The sequence below is a fragment of the Natrix helvetica genome (assembly GCF_964273705.1).
Source record: "Natrix helvetica genome assembly, chromosome: 2".
NCBI lineage: Eukaryota > Metazoa > Chordata > Lepidosauria > Squamata > Natricidae > Natrix > Natrix helvetica.
In genome coordinates this window covers 193,283,859-193,303,863 of record NC_138552.1, presented here as the reverse complement: position 1 = coordinate 193,303,863, position 20,005 = coordinate 193,283,859, and the positions used below count along the sequence as shown (strand labels likewise).

The 20,005-nt window shown below is 37.9% G+C and overlaps 1 protein-coding gene across 1 annotated transcript; it reads left to right on the top strand.

The window, feature by feature from the left end:
* The first annotated feature begins 8,139 nt into the window (after positions 1-8,139).
* On the top strand, positions 8,140-19,707 carry SERINC1 (serine incorporator 1). The gene is made up of 10 exons (XM_081943418.1): positions 8,140-8,329; positions 11,350-11,511; positions 12,042-12,202; positions 13,856-13,935; positions 14,354-14,491; positions 15,611-15,780; positions 15,885-15,975; positions 16,566-16,707; positions 16,802-17,032; positions 17,475-19,707. The coding sequence occupies exons 1-10, from the start codon at positions 8,291-8,293 to the stop codon at positions 17,611-17,613; spliced, it is 1,353 nt and encodes a 450-aa protein (XP_081799544.1). The 5' UTR covers positions 8,140-8,290; the 3' UTR covers positions 17,614-19,707.
* Positions 19,708-20,005: the final 298 nt, after the last annotated feature.

Here is a 20,005-nt window from a genome sequence, read left to right as displayed (position 1 = left end):
CTATGAAAGAGCATGATTAATATAATGTATTTTAAGCAATTTAACACTTACTGTAGCTCCCTTTCCTTCCAGACTTTCATCACCTCTCTCTCTTGCTTTCTGTTTGCTCTCATATATCTTCCCTCTCTACTAAATCATTGCTTTTCTTTTGATAAATAGTTATATACAGGGTCCTCTGTTGTCATGCTGCCAATTGATCCCAAAATTGTAACACCTTCAGTCTGTATCGTTGGATCCCAATGCCATGGAGGAGCAAATGGCAACATTCCCATCCAGTTTTTTTCATAGACTACATGTGACTCCTGATATGCTCTTTAATGGTACTTAGTCCATGTAAGGTGGTCCCAATACATCAGCTGAATGCTTGATTGGAAGCATTCTTCTTTAGAGGACAGCTATTTCAAGCTTCTTTTGGTCTCCAATATGTAGCTTTTTTCAGGAGGAACTTCTGAGAAGTGACATCAATGACACCCTCATAATTCGTTTTTGGCCAGGGAACTGATTAAAGGCTCCAGCAACAGGTTTGTAGAGATCAATTGACTTCTCAAAGTCTTTTTCTGAAAGAACAAAAGAGTGGTGTATAGGCATAATTTGTTACTACCATCAGAATCTACACTGCAGCAACAGATAGTTTGGTGATAATGGTAGTATACCATTATCATTCATTCCATTCCATTCATTCATTCACTCAATGACTATCAATCAGGGGATCATACAATCTGTCACCATCACATTTACTGAAGTGTAAAGAAAAAAGTGCTCTAATGCTATCAGCAAATTCTGGAGGATTCCACCATAGCAGTGAAGTGGAAAAGCTATTTTTACTATTCTTAGTTTAGTTTCATTTGGTTTTAATTTAATTGGCTCACAAAAGAAAACAAATGGCAATAAATATAAATGTCATATTCAGTGCTACCCAAAAAGCAATAGCACTTGGACTTATATACCATTTCATAGTGCTTTACAGCCCTCTTTAAGTGGTCAGCATATTGCCCCTAACAATCTGGGTCCTCATTTTACTGACCTCAGAAGGATGGAAGGCCGAGTCAACCTTTTTTTTAAAAAAAGAATTTTATTGGTTTTTACAAATATTTATAGGAAAGGGTAAATAGGTACAAGAAAATTTTGACAGCTACATCGTGCAAAAGGTAGAAATCCCCCCGAATCTCACAACTTTTACAGAAAAAAAAAGAATCAAAAATTAAGAAATAAACATTGGCAGCTTTTTGTTTTGCATTATATCAACAATATGTTCAATCATCTTTTATGTCACTTCCAACAATTACATTATAACAACAATTGCAATAATGTTTCAAACTCATTTTTGTGACCTGAGTCTTTTCACTATTGCTTCCTCCCCACTGTCTTCTGGCAGAGCCATGGCCCCTCCCCCCCTATATCTTGTGTACTGTCCCCTGTTCCATCTAGAAAGGCACTGTATTTTTCAATGAAAGCCTCTGCCTCCACAACTGTATTAATTCTAATTCTAGTGCCCTCCCAGAAAATCACCATTCCTTCTGGCAATAACCATCTGAACCAAACTCCTTTATTATATAATTTCTTTGATAAAGAGGAATATTTCTTCCTCTTATCTCTTACTTTCTTCGGAATTTGTTTAAGGATGGTTATTTCTTTGTCTTTATATTTTAGTGGTCCCACCCTTTGAGCTCCTAAGACCTCATCTCTAGTAGTCTTTCTAAGAAATTTAACATGTATTTCCCTTGGAACATTGTGTGTTCTAGCATATGCTGAGTTGATCCTATAAATCAAATCAATATCCCACCATAGCTGTTGTTTATCTCTTTTAATATATTCTGCTAAAATTGTGGTCATGATCTCCTTAAGGTCTTCATTTTCTGTCTCTGGTAAGTTTTGAAATCTAAGAAAAAAGACATTCTTTCAAATTCCATTTTTATCATATGATTTTCAAATTCTCTATTCCCCTTCTGGACAATCTTAACCTCCTCCCTCCGCCCAGTCGTGTCTTCCTCCAGAACACCTATTCTCTGTTTATTTTGTGTGGCTTGTTGCGTTTCTCTGAGCTGATCATTTAAGTCTGCCAGTTGTTTTTTCAGTTCGTCTTGTCCCTTCATAATAGTTTGAAACATTTGGGCAACAGATAAGTCCTTTGAACTCTCTTCAGTTGTTTTAGATTGTAGAAATGAGGCCATTTGTGTTTGTTGAGTAATCGGGCTAGACATAAAAGATGTCGGGTCCGAGGATGCCTTACCAGGCGGTGGCTTTTTAGGACCCATATTAAGTTCAGAGATAGCTGTAAGTCTTATACAGAAGAAATGGCGTCTGTGGAATGCACAGCTGGGAGAGATCATGAGGCAAACAAGCCCAGAAGTGAAAGTTAGTCTTCCTATACAGCTCCAAGCCAAAAAATAAGAATCAAATGTTCCAAATCCAAGGGGACCACATAAGAGGAGAGGCTCCAGGAGATCTCTGGGGCGTAGGGTAATATAAAGCCAGAGATCCTTTCAAAGGGGAAACTTCATTTATAAAAGCAAAGAAGGAGGAAGTTGGCCATCTTGGCTCCGCCTTCACAGGGGATCAGAAAGCAACATATCCAAAGATTCCAAAAGGTAGTTTAAAAGAATCAACTCAGCAGTCATCTCTTGCAATTGTTGCAAAAGTCATTCTCCCATTGCTTAGTGGAAGTGAAAGTTAACTTTTAACTCTCTCTCTCTCCTCCGAGAGAGAGAGATATTCCGAGTGCCGCTTTTCCGAGGGGTGGTGGAAAATCTCACCCTCCAATCTTAACACTTCAAAGGATTGAATCCACAATTTAAAAAGGCTGCTGCTCATCAATTAGGTAGATTTAAAAGAGATTGAGGGAAAACTTCCCACCTCACTGCACTTCAGCTGTAGCATCTGATTAATTGTTTCCTTCCAGGCTCCGTTTGGCGAAGGCGCACAGCGACAGTTAGTGCCGCCATGCACCCCGCACGCTCCCTGGCTCCGGGGGCGAGGTTGGAGACCCCCCTGTGGCTGCCGCCGATCCAGGGGTTCCCAACGAGCCGCCCTACGGCAGGGAGCCCCTCCAAGGTCCCCTGTGCTCCTAAAAGGAGCCCACCGAAGAGATGAGCGGCGGACGCACAGGTCCGTCGCCTTTGGGGACCGGAAGTCGTCCAGGCTGAGTCAATCTTGAGCCAGTCAGGATCAAATTCATTGCAGTGAGCAGTGAGTTAGCCTGCAATATTGCATTCTAACCACTGTACCTTCACATCTGTAATTATTATCTAATTATCAAGTATTGGAAGAACATGTTTTAATAATTAAAAAGCTTGTTATCTGGGGTTTTTTTTTAAAGAAAGAAATCCTGGGATTGTGTATTATAGGCACAAGAATTATTGAACTGTTCTAAAGTCCTTTGCCAATTTGCCAGAAAGGCCTATTTAAGCACTGATAAACAATATAATCACAATCCACTGTTAAGACCAAGTGGAATTTATCTTTTCGGTGTAATTATTTTGCATGCCCAACTTGGATGATCTATTGCAAAATGGGAATGATATTAAAATTAAATGGTATTGCCTATAGCCTGATCTATTAAGCCATCATCCAAAACAATAATAGCAGAAATATCTTCCTGCAGCCTAGCTATCATCTGTTCTCCCATTAATTTCATTTTTTCCATTTCACCCCCAATGTGTTAAAGATGGATTGCTTCCTACACTTATTTATTGCTTTACAGCATTAAAAGCTACTTGCCTGGATACCCTCATATGAAGTTGTTAGGTAGCTTCTGAAAGCAGAATCTAATATCAAAATAAGCACCTATCTCAATCAGAATAACACAAATTGAATTATACCCTTTGGCCTCATTATGAGGAATTGTTTTCTATTAGATCGTTTGAGACAACTGAGGATTTTGAATTTATAAATCTTGCAAGATAATACTAAATACAACCCTATGCCTTTTCAAACTGAACTTGTGCTTTCTCTAAAGCAGTGCTTCTCAATTATTTTCTGTCATGCCCCCCTTAGGAAGAAGAAAACATTTCGCGCCCCCCGCGCGACTGTAAATAGTATCATTTGTCTATAAAATTGTCATAAGTACACCTCTGCATAACACTGTATCCTTATTAACGTATAAGAGAATAAAAAAAGAAAGAAATATGGATCAATTTACAACAAAGAATAGCTTTATTAACTGTAGCAGAAAAGATTTAAAGGAGCACAGGATTTAAAGGAACACAATATTAAAAAAAACTTTAACCTGCAAAACAAAAATATATAAAATAATTTGAGCTGAGCCCCCCTTTATGGAGCCTCGCGCCCCCCCTAGGGGGCCCGCCCCACTATTTGAGAAGCACTGCTCTAAAGCATTCTTAAAGCTATCATTGCTAAAATCAAATTATTCAACCATATAAAATATGTTCCAGTTTAAATGTTTTCAACTGCATTATACTTGTCCGCATCCTAGATAGCATGATTAATGATAAAAGAATATCAGTATTGATGATGATTCCTATTCTGCCTGCAAGTACAATTCCTGAAAATATGATTGAATTGTTTGTACTGCAGTTAGAAGCAAGCAAGAAAAAAGGCTAAACCTCACAATAATTTAATTGTGGGATCTTGGCTCTGTCTGTATATACTGTGGAAAGTCTCATCTTAACTGTCTTGGCTATTAAACGTTTTCTGGAGTCCCTTACAGCCTGAACACTAAGGCTAAAGTCATATCAAGGAACAATATAATCAGGAAATTGATAAATTACACACGGGGAGTTCAACCATCTGCATTGCACATATTAGCTTTGGCCTTGAACATCTCTGAGCTGAGTATGCTACTCCAATGTGGGGCTCATCTGCACATGCAAAACAAGTTGATATCACCATCAATGAAATAGTATGCTAAGTGACAGGATGTCTCAAACCCACACCAATTGAGAAAAGTTATCCTCTCACTTGGCATTGCCCCACCTAAGATTAGGAGAGAGAGAGCAGCAGACGCTGAGAGAACTAAGCAAGAGAATGATCCTTGACATCCTCTGTAGGGACATATGGCCCAAGCTCGACAACTCAGATCTAGGAACAGCTTTATGGCAAGAACAAACATTCTCGAGGAACAAATCAAATTAAAAGATGGACGAAAGAGACCATTGAACAAGGAATAACATTAAAGGAGGATATAGCTGAAGGATCCGACCTCCCTTATATTACTTGGAGGACCTTGAATAGGTTGAGAGTTGGAGTGCTTGAGTGAGAAAACCAATATGCTCAAGTGAAGGCAGAAAACAACATGCTGCATGACTCTGGAGAGATGCAGAGCTGGTATCTGCTGATATGTCAACGACTATCAGAAACGTACTTATTTTTGGCCAGTGACAAAGTCAAGAATGTGGCTTCATTCTGAGTTTAAAATTTAATCTTGACACAGAAGAAGAATCAATAGCTCATATTTTAAAGAATAAAAGAGACTATTTTAAAGCATTAAAATAAATAAGCCAATCCCTTTCTTAAAGCTATTTCACTGTTCAGATTGTTTCCTATAGAATATACAGTATATGAACTCATGTAGTTTTCAAACAATAATTGTATGGCTTCATTTATACATTTAACAGGAAAATCTAGTTTGATAGTGTAATCCTATGCATCTGTTAATTATCATTAAACTCTGATTTAATCAGATTTAGTTTATTCCCAGATAAGGGTATCCAGGCTGTTGCCTTAGAATCCTTATCTTCATTTTACAAAAGGAACAAAGCAAGGTACATTTGTTGTCATGGAAGCGATTCTAGTGTTGATAATGCTGACAATCACCTTTACTCTGTTAGAAAAGTGGTTTTAACGTGAGTAGTATTTATATCAATAGGGAACTATGCCCACACAACTGAACCCTAGTTATTAGCAGAAATACTGAGGTCAAATGTCTTTTGAAATTGATACTTTGAATGAAAAAAAAGTGTTTCAGTCATTGAAAGGAAAGTTTATTTCTTGTCCTATACTGACCTTTGGGTAGAAGGGCAGAATTGCATTTTCTTAAGTAGTGAGCCATAGACCATTACATTTTATACTGCTTAATAAAATTAGTTAATCAGAAAAAGTGCTACAAAGTCCTGATGCTTGGTACTCTTAAGGAATTTTGCGATTGCCTTCTAAACGACAGGCAGAACTAGTAGGAAGAATTAAACCTAAAAGAATTGTTATATGAACATAACCAAGATGCACATTAAAAGATCAAGAGTTTAAATCTGTTTGTCAATCTATAAGTTGCGGTCGATGCGCAAAGAGTGCTTTGTAAACCATTTTGAGTACTGTTTTTAACCATATATATATTTCACTGCCATTGCAATGAATTTATAGTTCTTTTTCACACTTCCTCTTTCCAGTAAGCAACAACCTATACTAGGAAAGAGTGAGTAATAGAAGTTTTATTTTTAATCAGATGTTCTTGGGGAAACTCTTTAAAGTGTAAAATGAAACAGGCATTACCGCTTTCCGATGACAATGTAGTTCTTATCCATATGCGATTTGGGAAGTAACTGGATAGCCTGCTGTTGTGGCCCAGCAGGAGCTGTTGGAGTTGCCACCAGACTCAGACAGCGAGGGTCCCTATGAGTCGGCTCAGGAGGATGTGGAGGACCCTGGACAGGGTTCTGACTCTGAGCAGGGTGCAGAGAGGCTGGTTGGCCACCAGGAGGCGCCTGAGGCATGGAGCAGTGGTGAAAGCCAAAGGAAGGGGGCTCCTGATGTCATGCCTTGGAGCAGTGGGGAGGAGTCATGGGACAGTGAGTCAGACATCAGCAGTGAGTTATTAGATGCTCGTTACCGGTGTACTACCCTGCGTAAGGAGCAATTGAGCAGTTACAGGAGGTTGATAATTAGACTCCTCTCCAGACTATAAAGGGGCTGCTTGTGGACACGCCCTTTGCAGGAATCAACTTATCATTAGAGTTGGAGACGCTCTCAGATCTGTGTCATAGCTTGGCAGACTGGATTGCTGCCAAAGTGTTTACCTGGATTGCTGCCAATCTGTTCCCTGGACCTCGGCAGGCTGGAGTGCTGCCAATGTGGTTATCTGGATCTTGGTAGCTGGATTGCTGCCAAAGGGTTCGCTGTAGCTGGATTGCTGCCCAAAGTGCTATCTTGACCTTGGCAGGCTGGATTGCTGCCAAGGTGGTACCTTTATGTAAATAAACATCTTGAAGAGACTTTGTGTCGGAGTGACTTGGTATACAAGAGGGGGGGGTCAGAACAGCCTGCCTTTATCCTGTCAGGCAAGCTACTACAGTAGAGTACTACAGATCATCCTCGGGTTAGAGAATAGATCACTAGCCAAAAGTACATCGCACAAAGCTCCTTCGATTTGCAGCAATGGATGAACGTCCAGACATTTCTATCAAATGCCTCATATTCCCAATGCGGGGTTTCAATTGCGTTTGTCTTTCATGCTTTGCGTTGCCTTAAGAGGATTATCAGGCCTGAGGAAAGGTGTGTGTGTGTGCAGCCAATACATTGTTCTGGGCCCCATGGAACTCAAAGGGGCCCATGAAGGGGATTTAAACTTTTTTTTTTTTAGAAAACCAAATTTTTAGAAAGAAAAACAATATTGGATATATACTTCGAACTCTATACTTTGTGTGTATAGCAAAACCGCCTTGCAGCCTTGTTTGACATCAAACTTTATTCATCTGAAACTCTATGAAGTTATTTGTGTAATTTATTGCATTTTAATTTCATTACTTATTTAAGTTTTGTTTCATTTCGTTTATGAATATATATTATATTGCACTTCAGTTGATGAATGGTTATGAAAGGTCATCTCAAAAACCGGAGCTCAAAAACGCTGAACATGGTAAACGTACAATTATGACATTATTGATTTATGTCTCTATGTGTAGGTGAGGGGCCCCCATACTAGTCTTGTTCCAGCACTTAATAATCCTCTTCGCGGCCCTGGGGATTATCGCTTTTTGCTTTTATCCGAGACAGGCTGCTGTTACTGCTGCATTTCTGTATCGTTTTCCTAGAGACAAACAGCTCCCACTTCTTCCGGGAAGGAGTGATGGTGCGGAAACGGACGGGGTGGAGGGGTTGGGACCCGGTTAACAAGAACCCGGAAGATCAACTCCTCTCTCTCTGTCCTCTCTCTGTCAGTTCAGACATTGACTCCGAGCCCAAGGAGGCGGCGACAGGGCGTTTCTTTCTCCGTCGACCTGGAAATGACGCTCAGCCGCGATCGCTGCTGCTAGAAAGACGGGCTGGAGAGTAAACAAGCCCCAGCTGATCCGTCTCGCCGTCTCCATCTTTGAAGGGCCGTCGCACTGCGAGGAGCAAGATGGGGGCGGTTCTGGGCTTGTGTTCCTTGTCCAGTTGGGTAAGGAAGTGTTGGGTTATACCCCCCCCTTTCTCCCCCCCTCCTCTCTCTTTCCCGGGGTCGGTAGATCTCGGGGCGCGGGCTCTCTGGAGGCGCAGGCGCGCTGCGGGGCTGGGTTCTCTCTGCCCCTCTCCCCCTTCACTCTCGGGCACCCTCCCTTCTTTGTTAAAATAAAACAAGCTCTTTTGGCGTTTCTTCGTTATTGGGTTGTCTCGTTTTGGGGGCATTTCATCTCTTGTCGAGTTAGAACTTAACAGCGTTCTTCATGCCTGGCTAATGTCATAATAAAAGTCTAGTAATGGAAAAGGTGGGCGCAGTCCGCTTCTTCCGCCTCTGCGGTACCTTGGAATTTCTTTCTGCCGGGCTTTGTTGCTAAAGAGACACGCTGTGGGTTTTTTTTTTTTTTTGTTCCCGTTTGCCCGTCCGTCCGAAATACCGATTATTATTATTATTTTTTACTTTCCTGATGGTGTGGCTAGAGTGAAGGGAGAAAAATCCTAAAAGACCTTTAAAAAACGCTTTAAAAATTCACTGTACAAATTTACTGGTCGGTTGAAATCATTCCTGACAGATATACACAATTTGCACATCCTAGTATGAGATTTTTAAGAAAATGCTGTAGTCGGGATCTTCAAGCTGCTTCCATTTCCTGTGCCATTCTCATATCCTTTAGAAGAATATAAAAGCAGTTAACATATTCCTCTTTTAATCTACTCTCATCAGAATGCAAAGAACAAGGAGTAAAAATCACTATAATCCTTGACTTCCTTAGATCTTTCCATCACAAGAATCCTCTTATCCCTACGCTTCACTAAAGAGAAATTGTTAGATTTTTCCAGCCACTAATTTATTTCTTACTGCATGCCATTGTACTGTATGCATTTGCCTGGTTATACACACAAAGATGTATATTGATTTTATTTACAAAAATAAATAAAAATCCAACAGTTTCTTGGAGGGGAAGCGAACAAGAAATTATGTCAGATTCTCTTGGAAGATCTGAAGCTTGAAGGCTGGGAGGTGGGACGACCCCTGTGTTCCTGCAGAGAACAGATTACACACTGGCTCTATAGGGAGCAGCAAAGGAGTTGTACTGCTTTGAAGATATCACAGTTAAGCGATGGAATAAATCACTGCAGTACTTTGGCTCAAAGAGATCTAGAATTGTTTTTCAATTGATGTGGAGACTATGTATGAAAAGGCTTGTGGTCTATTAACAGTTGAATTATTTTTTGTGGTCCCAGATATAGTTTGGCAACATACTCTATTGTCAGATGTGATAGGATTATTGTAGGCAGGCTTTAGGAAAAAGGGGAAAAAAGGACTTGCCTGTTCTCAGAATAATCTCTGGCCATTTCCTACTCTTTGTTGATTGACATTTGGATGTCAGATGTGGAATGACTCTGAAGTGGACATCCAGCTCAATCCCAACTCTATAGTAGTTTAAATATCCCATCATGATCAGACCCTAATACTGTATGTGCACGAAGGTTGGGATGAGAAGTTAAATCAATAACTTTTGACAAAGACTAAGTATAGAGTCATCCATTTATATCTTAAAGTTAAATATAGACAATTTGTGATATTGAGGGAGGGAACATAACCTAGGACAGTAATTGTTTGCCTAAACTGTGTTATAATATATTCTTATTTTCTGAAGTTAAGGTAAAAAGATCAGATTAGGAAATATAATAGAATGTTCCTTCCGTTTTTGTTCACATCTGGAAAATTGCTTGTGTTAGGATGAGGGCTTTTCTTAGACAGAAAATTCTCTCAAATATGTTTACTATAGACATAGTATCTACTTGTATTCAAATATTGAAGTACAGGTAATCCTCGACTTACGACCACTATTGAGCCCAAAATGTATGTTGCTAAGCAAAACATTTATTAAGTGAATGTTGCCCCATTTTACGACCTTTCTTTCTGCAGTTGTTAAGAGAAACACTGCAGTTAAATTAGTAATATGGTTGTTAAATGAATGTGGTTTCCCCTTTGACTTTGCTTGTTAAAAGGCCCACAAAAATGATCACATGATCCTGGGACACTGCAAGCATCAAAAATATAAGTCAGTTGTCAAGCATTTAAATTTTTATCATGTGACCATGGGGATACTAATAGAATCCCTTCGGGGAGAGGGAACGGTTTATAAATGTAATAAATAAAATAAATACTGCAATGATTGTAAATGTGAAAAATGATCCTGTCACTTTTTGTCAATGCAGTTGTAACTTTGAACGGTCACTAAATGATCTGTTGTAACTTGAGGACTACCGGTAATAGTTTCATGGAGTAAAAGGTAGAAAACAGGTTATACCCGGCATGCAAACAGGATTAGTTGAGTTGAGTTAGATTTAAGACAAAAATATATATATTATCAAGGCTTCCTAAGGGCTTTCTCTCTAAAGAGCTCTTTTTCAACATGTAAATTTTTTAATTCCGATTATTTCTTTCAAACCCAGAATAATATATACATATCGTTAATATTTATTTTACAATCCACTCTGAGCAATCTATAATTTCCATGTTGAAGCAATCCAACATTCATTGCATGAAAATGGTACTTGTTCTCTACTTGAGATTCTGCTTTTTGTTGACTCTGGTGGGTACTTTTGGTGAGGAGAACTTTTAAGAGCTTTTTGTGGGTACTCCCTTCCCTGTGAATTGGCAGGCACAGAAACACATAAGAACTAATATTTCAACATCAACTCTGCTATTTCTTGCTTGTGACTTAATGCTCAAAGAGCCCAATAAACACCTGCTCAAATTTCATATTTCTAGTACATAAACATAGTTCTTCTAGGAACAAACTGAAATATCTTAGGATAACTGCACAATAAGGTGCCTATCAGATATATTGGATCACAACTCCCATAACTCTCAGCTACCATATTGTGAAGCACATTCAGATAGTTGTAGATGGGAAAGACTGATTTAAGATTTCTGGCCACAAATTATAGTTAATTATTTTTAAATATTGTGAAATCAGCAAAGTCTTCTTCCTTTTTTTCTTTTATCAGATACCATGTTTGTGTGGTAGTGCCCCCTGCCTCCTGTGTGGATGTTGTCCCAGTGGAAATAACTCCACTATAACAAGGTTGATATATGCATTCTTCTTGCTTCTTGGAGTCAGTGTTGCCTGTGTGATGTTAATGCCAGGAATGGAAGAACAACTGAAAAAGGTCAGTTCATTACAGAAACAAGTCTGTTAAAATTATTTTGGTATAAACCCTGGTTTCTTGGGTCTATCTCTTGTGAAGAATTCATGCTCTAAGTAGTATGGTATGTTATTGATCAAACCTGAGCCATTATCTGTAGTAGTATAATAAAGGCCATAATGCTTGTGTTATGTTTAGGAGAAGAAAGCTTATGTTTAGAGTGATAAGGAGGCAGTCCAGGAAGCTCAAGCTGAACAGGAAATCTTAAAATGGGAAAGAGCTGGTATCAGCCCTGCTGAAGAAAGCACTCAATTCCTGAAAATGTTGTGATTTTCAAAGCCTGATTGCAAATGTGTGCTTATGGCTTTAGAAAACAGAACAGTGATTTATTTGATGTGCAGTTTTAATATTATAAAATTTGTGGAATGAATCTATTCATGTTGGAAGATCTCCAGTTTCTTTAGAGGAAACACAGAAAACAGTCATTGAGACTTCCTTATTACAAAGCAGACATTTGTATTCATTTTAATATTTTTTATGCTTCTTCGTTGCAGATACCTGGGTTCTGTGATGGCCAGGTGAATTGTGATGTTCTGGTAGGGTATAAAGCAGTGTATCGTGTATGCTTTGGTTTGGCCATGTTCTTCCTCTTGTTTTCCCTGTTGATGATCAAGGTAAAGAGCAGCAGTGATCCAAGGGCATCAGTCCACAATGGGTAAGAAAGAAATAATTGATTGTCTAATTTGTACTCTATCTATGTTTCACTTGGTACTTTCCAAGTACTGTACATTCCAGAATCATGCTGGTTGGAAATTTTGAGAATTACAATCCCAACACAAATGGATTGTATGACGTTGGACAAAGCTGCCATGTCACAACTTGACACATATAGTCACATATTTAAAACAATTAGAGGTTATAACATGTTCCTACAATAATGATCCAACATAAATGTGGTAGAAGCAAAACACTTCCAACAGTGTTAATCGTTTTGCTCTGTGAATTCAGTGCATAAAATGGTCAGGTGAAATTACTTAATAATATTATTGCTCTGTAATTGATTCATTTTTAAAATCTGTCTAAAAAACTAGAACTCAACAATTATGTAATTTTAAAAATACAGAAAACCTATGTTTTCACTTACTGAATTATTATTATGTATTATGACTGCAGGAATGCAGGGATCATTGAGTGTTTCTGTAAATTTAAACTCTTGAGACAAAGGAAAGGAATTGCTATCAGTCTATACCAGGATAAGCAATGTTCTAGCCCAGGCAGCTCCTGGAACCTAAAGCAAAAAGAACAAAGAACAAAAAAGAAGATGAGGGGAGTGCATGAGAAATAGCAATGGGAATCATTCAATTCCCAATTTCAAAATCTTTGAAAACAGAACAAAATCATAACATTTAAATTTGCTAGTACACATCTCAGATTAAAGGAACAAAGTAAAAAATGGATATGACAGAAAAGAACCTTCTCGTATATCTTTCCCTGTCTCCCCCCAGCTGAGAATAAGCAAGTAATTTCAGTAGGCTATTGCTATGCTTTCTCTGGTCCGTGGGAAGATACATCTGCTATCCAAAAAGGATTGCTTATCCTGCTCTACACCATGATTGTTTGCATGCATCTATTCATCATGGGGACAGTAAGACCAAGTCACTTAATCTGAACTTGAGTGGTAATTCTTGTATTTTCACAGCATTGAATGCTTGTTTCCAATAACCAGCCAAATCTTTAGTGCTGGGCATAGTTTAACTGTAGCATTCAATGTAACTCACCCTTCGTTGTACACATTGGATCAGTCACAGTTTCTTTCAAGTCTAACCCAAAACACAGAGTGGCTGGATGCCGGTTGCAGGACAAATTGGAGGAGGGAAGGCAATGTATATATCACCTTGATACGTTTTATAAAAGTCAGGATAAATCTAATAAAAGAGTAGATTTTACATTATATATCCTGTACCTTGTTGATGTAAGCATTTTCTCTAGGGCTATGATTGTGTAGATAAGTTTCTTTTATAGAAAAACCACAGTTGTGATTTTTCTTTACCATGACTCTGTAACTTTGAAACCATGGATAAGACAGGGAATAGTGTATAATGTCTTTTTATTTGGGAAATTCTGTTCTGGAGCTCAACTCCTTGGAGGACTACATTATAAAAGTTAGACTTTATCCACTATACTGCTGGCTACTGAATTTACATGTGGTTGGTTATAGTCTTATAGCATTTTCTGCCCTGTATAAGTAATGTTATTGCTGTTGTATCAAATATAATAGAATTGATAACCTAAAATATTTCTTGGACATTATGCATTTAAAAATATTAAGTACTACTGTCACTTATATTGGATATGATGATTCTTTCAGATTCTGGTTTTTCAAGTTTATCATAGCTGTTGCAATTACTGTGGGAGCATTTTTTATTCCAGAAGGACCTTTTACAACTGGTAAGGTTACATCTTTAATCTTTTCTGCAAAAGTGTTTCCTGAGGCTTTCTTAGATATAGAAACCTTATTTAATCATTTTTCTATTCTGAACTGTTTTGTTGATGAATGGACCATTTGGCTGAACCCTGTTTCTCATTCCTAATTAAGCTACTTAAAAACATGTGTAACTGTTTTTTCCAGTATGTCTCCTACTATCTTGGTCTCTCTCTTTCCCCTCTCCCTCCTGTTTCAGTTTGTGTTTTCCCTAAGGTCCATGAAGGGTATACTTAACTATTTCTTAGCTTCTTAAGTCTACAGACTTAAGGTACATTGATTGCTCTGAATTAGACAGTAATTGCTCTGAATTAGACAATAATAATGTTTTGATACTAAACATAATCCTAATGTAAAATTAATATTCTTTATTATTATTTTTAGTATGGTTTTATGTAGGTATGGCCGGAGCCTTCTGCTTCATTCTTATTCAGCTGGTTTTACTTATTGATTTTGCCCACTCTTGGAATGAATCGTGGGTTGAGAAAATGGAGGAAGGAAACTCAAGATGCTGGTATGCAGGTATGGCACAGTTTGTTGTTAAATATGGCAGGATTGGTTGCTTTGGTCTCAAAACTGAAATGTAAGATGCCATAATCTTAGTTTTAGGAGTTATGAGCTCAATAAAGTGTGAAGGGTCCTTGGTGCTCTCTGAGCTTGCTTGTTTTCTTGTAGACGTTTCGTTTCTCTAACTTGGTACAACCCTAATTTGATAATTCACAACCCTAAGTAGTTAACACCATCAGTGCTAGTAAGGAGTGCTGTTTGCTGTCAGTTTATATTTTGGTATCTTGCCTGTCTGGGTGAGTTGGGATGGTTTAGAGATTCTTTGGTTGGGCTGTTTACTGATGGCTCTTTGGCAGTTTCTTGATTGGGGTATTGCTTACTTGATTGTTGGTCTGAGCTACAAATATTCTCCTTTATTGGTCAGAAAAGTGTGCTCTTGGTTTTCATACTGTTGTTTTGGTTTGTTCGTTTGGGTCTGGACACGTCTCTGCAGTTTTCTTGGCAAAATGTCAGAAGTGCTTTGCCCTTTTCTGCTTCCTAGGGATGAAAGAGTTAACTGGCCCAAGGTTACCCAGCTAGATTTGTGTCTAAGTTAAATCAGAACTCATGGTCTCCTGGTTTCTAGCCTTCGCTCCCTGCCCCAAACTGACTCTCCTTTCGTATCCTAGTTACCTGCAAAATAATAACATCCACCCATCACCAATCCAAAATAAGGATTTTGCATTTTTCACATGCCTAAAGATACCTGATACAGGAAAATGGTAGGAATGCATTTTAGCCCCAAATAGTATAAAAGATTTCCTCCCACGTACCAGTTGCCATGTATGAATTTTCTCCTGCAAATTTTACAAAAGGCCATGTGCTGAATATATACATCACTACTCATGAGGATCAGATATCATTTTGCTAACCCTTTCAGACTAGCATTCTTCAGCCTGGTGTCTTCTAAGCTGTATTATGCTTAAAATTCCCAATCATTATGGGAAAAATGTGAAGGCGCCAGATTTTCTTGGGAATTCATCAGTTATAATAGTACTGTAGTTTCACTTTTCTTTTTAAAGCAGCCCAGCCATACATTTCTTAGAGATGCTAATACAATCTGAATCCCCTTTTGTTCTTTTTTGTTTTAAACAGCATTGCTGTCTGCCACAGCCCTAAACTATCTCCTGTCTCTGGTGGCAGTTGTCTTATTTTATATCTACTATACACATTCAGATGGCTGTTCTGAAAATAAGGCCTTCATCAGTGTCAACATGATGCTGTGTATTGGAGCATCTGTAATGTCAATTTTACCCAAAATACAGGTATGGATTTAGGTTTTTTTTAATAAATACTTGGCGAATGTTTGATTTTTTTAAAGCAATCTTTTCCCCGAAGTCCTAATTGGTCTCTTTCTCTCTGTACATAGGAATCACAACCAAGATCTGGCTTGTTGCAATCATCTGTGATCACAGTTTATACAATGTACCTTACTTGGGCAGCAATGACCAATGAGCCAGGTAAGAAGACTAAACAATTTGGTAAACATATTCTCGATACGGTTTTGGAATAAAATGATTCTAGCAGGGCCTTTTTGTTTATTGCTTTTAAAGATACTTGAGGTATTATACATGTTTATGAGCAGTTGGCTTTAGACAGATTTCATAATAGAGATTAATTTAATTTGTACCTCATAGCAATAGCACTTACGACTTATATAGTGCTTTACAGTGCTTTCTCTGAGTGGTTTACAAATGTCAGCACATTGCTCCCAACTATGTTACCTCATTTTACCAACTAGGAAGGATGGAAGGCTGAGTTAACATTGAGTTGGTCAGGATTGAATTCCTGGTTGTGGGCAGAATTAGCCTACAATATTGCATTCTAAACACTGCGCCACCACAGCTCTTCATTGCCTTATTCTCCTCCTTTATATATAATGTAAATCTACATATTGTGCATCTTTAGAAGGAGTTCATAAGCATGACTCTATATTGTTTGTGCATTATTCACATGAAGTATTATGACTGTTTTAAACACTGATTCAAATTGAACGAGAAATTCATATTGGATTAATAGTTTAGAATGTCCATTTCTTATATTCATCTAGACAGACAGTGCAATCCAAGTTTGCTGAACATAATTGGATATAATACCACAAGCCCTCCAAGCAAGGGTCAGCTGGTACATTGGTGGGATGCCCAAGGAATTGTGGGGCTCATCCTGTTCTTACTGTGTGTTCTGTATTCAAGGTTAGTGGAACTTTAAGAAAACTCTTCCACAAAGCTAACTATTAAACTCTGCATTAGCTGAGTATTTAATAACTGCCCATTTTTTCATTTGCAGTATCCGAACATCTAATAACAGTCAAGTAAACAAACTTACTCTGACTAGTGATGAGACAACACTGATAGAAGATGGACTTCCTCGGAGTGAAGGCTCCCTAGATGATGGAGATGATTTACGCCATGCTGTTGACAATGAGAAAGATGGAGTTACTTACAGCTATTCTTTCTTTCACTTCATGCTTTTTCTTGCTTCCCTTTATATCATGATGACATTAACTAATTGGTACAGGTAAGTCGGTTTATGGAAAATTGCAGAAAGATAACATTTTTTGTGCCATACACATTTTATTTTACATATCCCCACTACTCTTGGTTTTGAAAGTGATTTTCATTTATGAAGCTTGAAATGAGGCAGATCACATATTAGACTCCAGAATTGGATCCAGAACTATGCATGTAGAATAAGCAGAGATTCTGTTTTGTGCTTCCTATTCTAGCCTAGCCTCCATCCATTTTCTCTGCTGCCCAGCCTCACCCCAATCTCTCTCTCTGGAAAATCAGAGAACCTTGTGTAGTTTGGTTGGGGGGGATCAATAAAGTGGAAATGGATTGACCCCTGACAAGAGATGGAGGGGAATAGCTGTAATCTGTGTAAATTCTGTTAAGAAAACTGATTTCCTTCTTTGCACAAGAGAATCTAAAAAACCCTTTCTGCATTTATTTTTTTTCAGTCCTGACCCTGCCTCTGCACAAATGACCAGTAAATGGCCTTCTGTCTGGGTGAAGATTTCTTCCAGCTGGATTGGTATCATTCTGTATGTGTGGACTCTGGTGGCTCCACTTGTTTTAACAAATCGTGAATTTGACTAAGCTTAGTTTTTTCCCCCCAAGGCTTTTATTATTTAGTTGCTTATTTGATGCTAATGCTATTCTGTACTAAGAAGTAATTGTAAATATGTGTTTGTGTACCTATTACTAGTATAGGTTATCCTGTCTTTATTATGCATGGCCAATTTTAAATCAGGTTATCATTACCATGACTTTTCCTACTTGAGCTTGATTATGATTGCTGCTAGATTCAGGGCCAAACTAGAAATGTCAGCAGCAGTTCCACAGGTTTTATTCCACAAAATACAAGTGAGAAACAAAATAGGAAGATTGCTGCATTCCTCCAGCATATTGTTGTATATTCTGTTAGCAGTAGTTAAGGTGTTTATGAAGCAACTTGCACTTATTTAGAGTAATTAAGGTGTAACGAGTTGCCAAAGTGCTACAGCAAGCACATGCAAAATCGAAGTATTTGACTTGTTACTTGCAAGAGGTAGAAGTTCAGCAAGTAGCAGCTGTAGTGTTTTAATTAAAAAAATGTTTGAGAAGTGAAGTACCTGGCCTTTTAAAAGCAAAATGGATGTGTGGGGATTCCCTGCTTACCATTTATTTCTCCTTTGGAACCTTTCGTTCTAGAGCAGTTGTGATATTTGAATATGTCTAAGAGGCAGAAGGGGGGGGGGATCTAAGAGATTTGTAGCAGAAGCATTTAATTTCCTCATCTTTGTGTTTGTTTTTAAAATGGGAATGCAGACTGATTCCACATGATTTATTTTTAAACATGGTGAGGGGTAAGTTTCATCTGTATTGGCAATTTTATGATCTATATGAGGACTCTGCTAAATTAGGAGTAGAAAAGAAATAAGAGGGATCAGAGCGGTTTAGTCATCTACAATATTGCTAGGATATTTAGTGTAGTCTTTGTCCTCTTGATTGAATGAATGAGGATTGGAAGTTAGTAATCAGTTTACATTTGTTATCTGAAGGTATTTAAAGTTTAAAGGCATTAATTTGTTGGATTATTTTTGCCTCTCCTTTGAAACTGTTGTGCAGAGGGATTAACTTTACTTTTACAGGGAAAAGAACAAAGCAAGGATAACCAAGATTGATTGCATTTATAATTCAGAAGCTATTTTCACTGAAGTTATTTCCTTTTAAACTTTCTGCACCAATAGCCATTCTATTTAGGACTTGATACAGTTGTCACACAAGTATCTAAGAAATTAATTTTTTGCTTCTTGCCGAGTGTGTTTCTCTGCAAAGCTTAATTTAATTACCGAATTTATTTTAAAAGAATCTATAATATTCATAGTTTTACTTAAAATGGATAGAAAAACTTGAATTTTCTAGCCATGAAAAGTCGTTGCATTTTTGTACACATTGTCTTTGAAGTGGGTGCTGCATCAATTGTATTAGTTCAACTGCATGTCACTGAAGTTATTTTTAAATCCACTGAGTTTAAAAAACACTATATTTAAAGGTATTATTAGGCGCTGGAAAGCAATTCAAACCAATATCTAAGACTCTCAAGTCTTTCTTTCTTAGTAATGAATAATGTAGGAAATGCTGATAAAATATTAAAAATAGGACAAAACAGGTAAGAACACTACTCTTTGGCTTAGTGAACATTAGATTGCAAGTAAATGAAACTCCTTTTAATAGCAGTTCCCTGGATGTATTGGTGGATATTATCCTTAAAAACATTTGCATTAAGCAGCTGAGATTCACAGTGATGCCATTTGTATTTTTTTGCATAGGACATTGAAGAACTTTTAAGTATTTTTATGTCATCTCTTGCTACTAGTCCCGTTGGGTGCAGTGCAGGCAGTCTTTACAAGTGCAAAATCTTAGGGCTATATACTTAGAAGCTATTGGTCCTGCTTTGCAAGGTACTTTGAAATACTCAGCTTCTGGTTTTTGTTTGAAGTGTAAATACATTACCCATTGCTCCCAGTGTCAGATTTCTCCAGTTCAGGTTCAACTGCAGATATCTTCTCGAAATTCCTGAGCATTTGTAATTGTTTAAATTTATCCACTGTAATACACAGGCTGATGAAGTTGAACATAAATGCAATTACTGCTTAGTCATTTTGAGTGTATATGCTGTAACTATAAATAAAACATTAATACCGGCTATTTAATCTCGATATCGCTTTTAATGTGAACTTTTCGGATTACTTCAATGTAACTGTAAGCACCGTGGTACAAAAGACTCTCCCTGGGCCTTGCCAAATGGCACTCTCTCATAGTTGGGATCAGGATCATTTTGCTTCTGCTGGATCTCACAGGACAGGTAGACACTACTGGGGAGAGATGGCCCCAAGCAACAGAAAGGCTTTAAAGGTATCCATCAGCACCTTGAATTGCACCTAGTATGTTGGATAGGATACTTTTAAATGATATAATACCCCATACTTATTTTTTATACTACAAA

Excerpts from the sequence above, each read along its gene's own strand:
- SERINC1 (XM_081943418.1), top strand. The coding sequence starts at position 8,291 with ATGGGGGCGGTTCTGGGCTTGTGTTCCTTGTCCAGTTGG. Across the intron at positions 8,330-11,349 it reads TGTGTTCCTTGTCCAGTTGG|ATACCATGTTTGTGTGGTAG; the intron begins GTAAGGAAGTGT and ends TTCTTTTATCAG. Across the intron at positions 17,033-17,474 it reads ACATTAACTAATTGGTACAG|TCCTGACCCTGCCTCTGCAC; the intron begins GTAAGTCGGTTT and ends ATTTTTTTTCAG.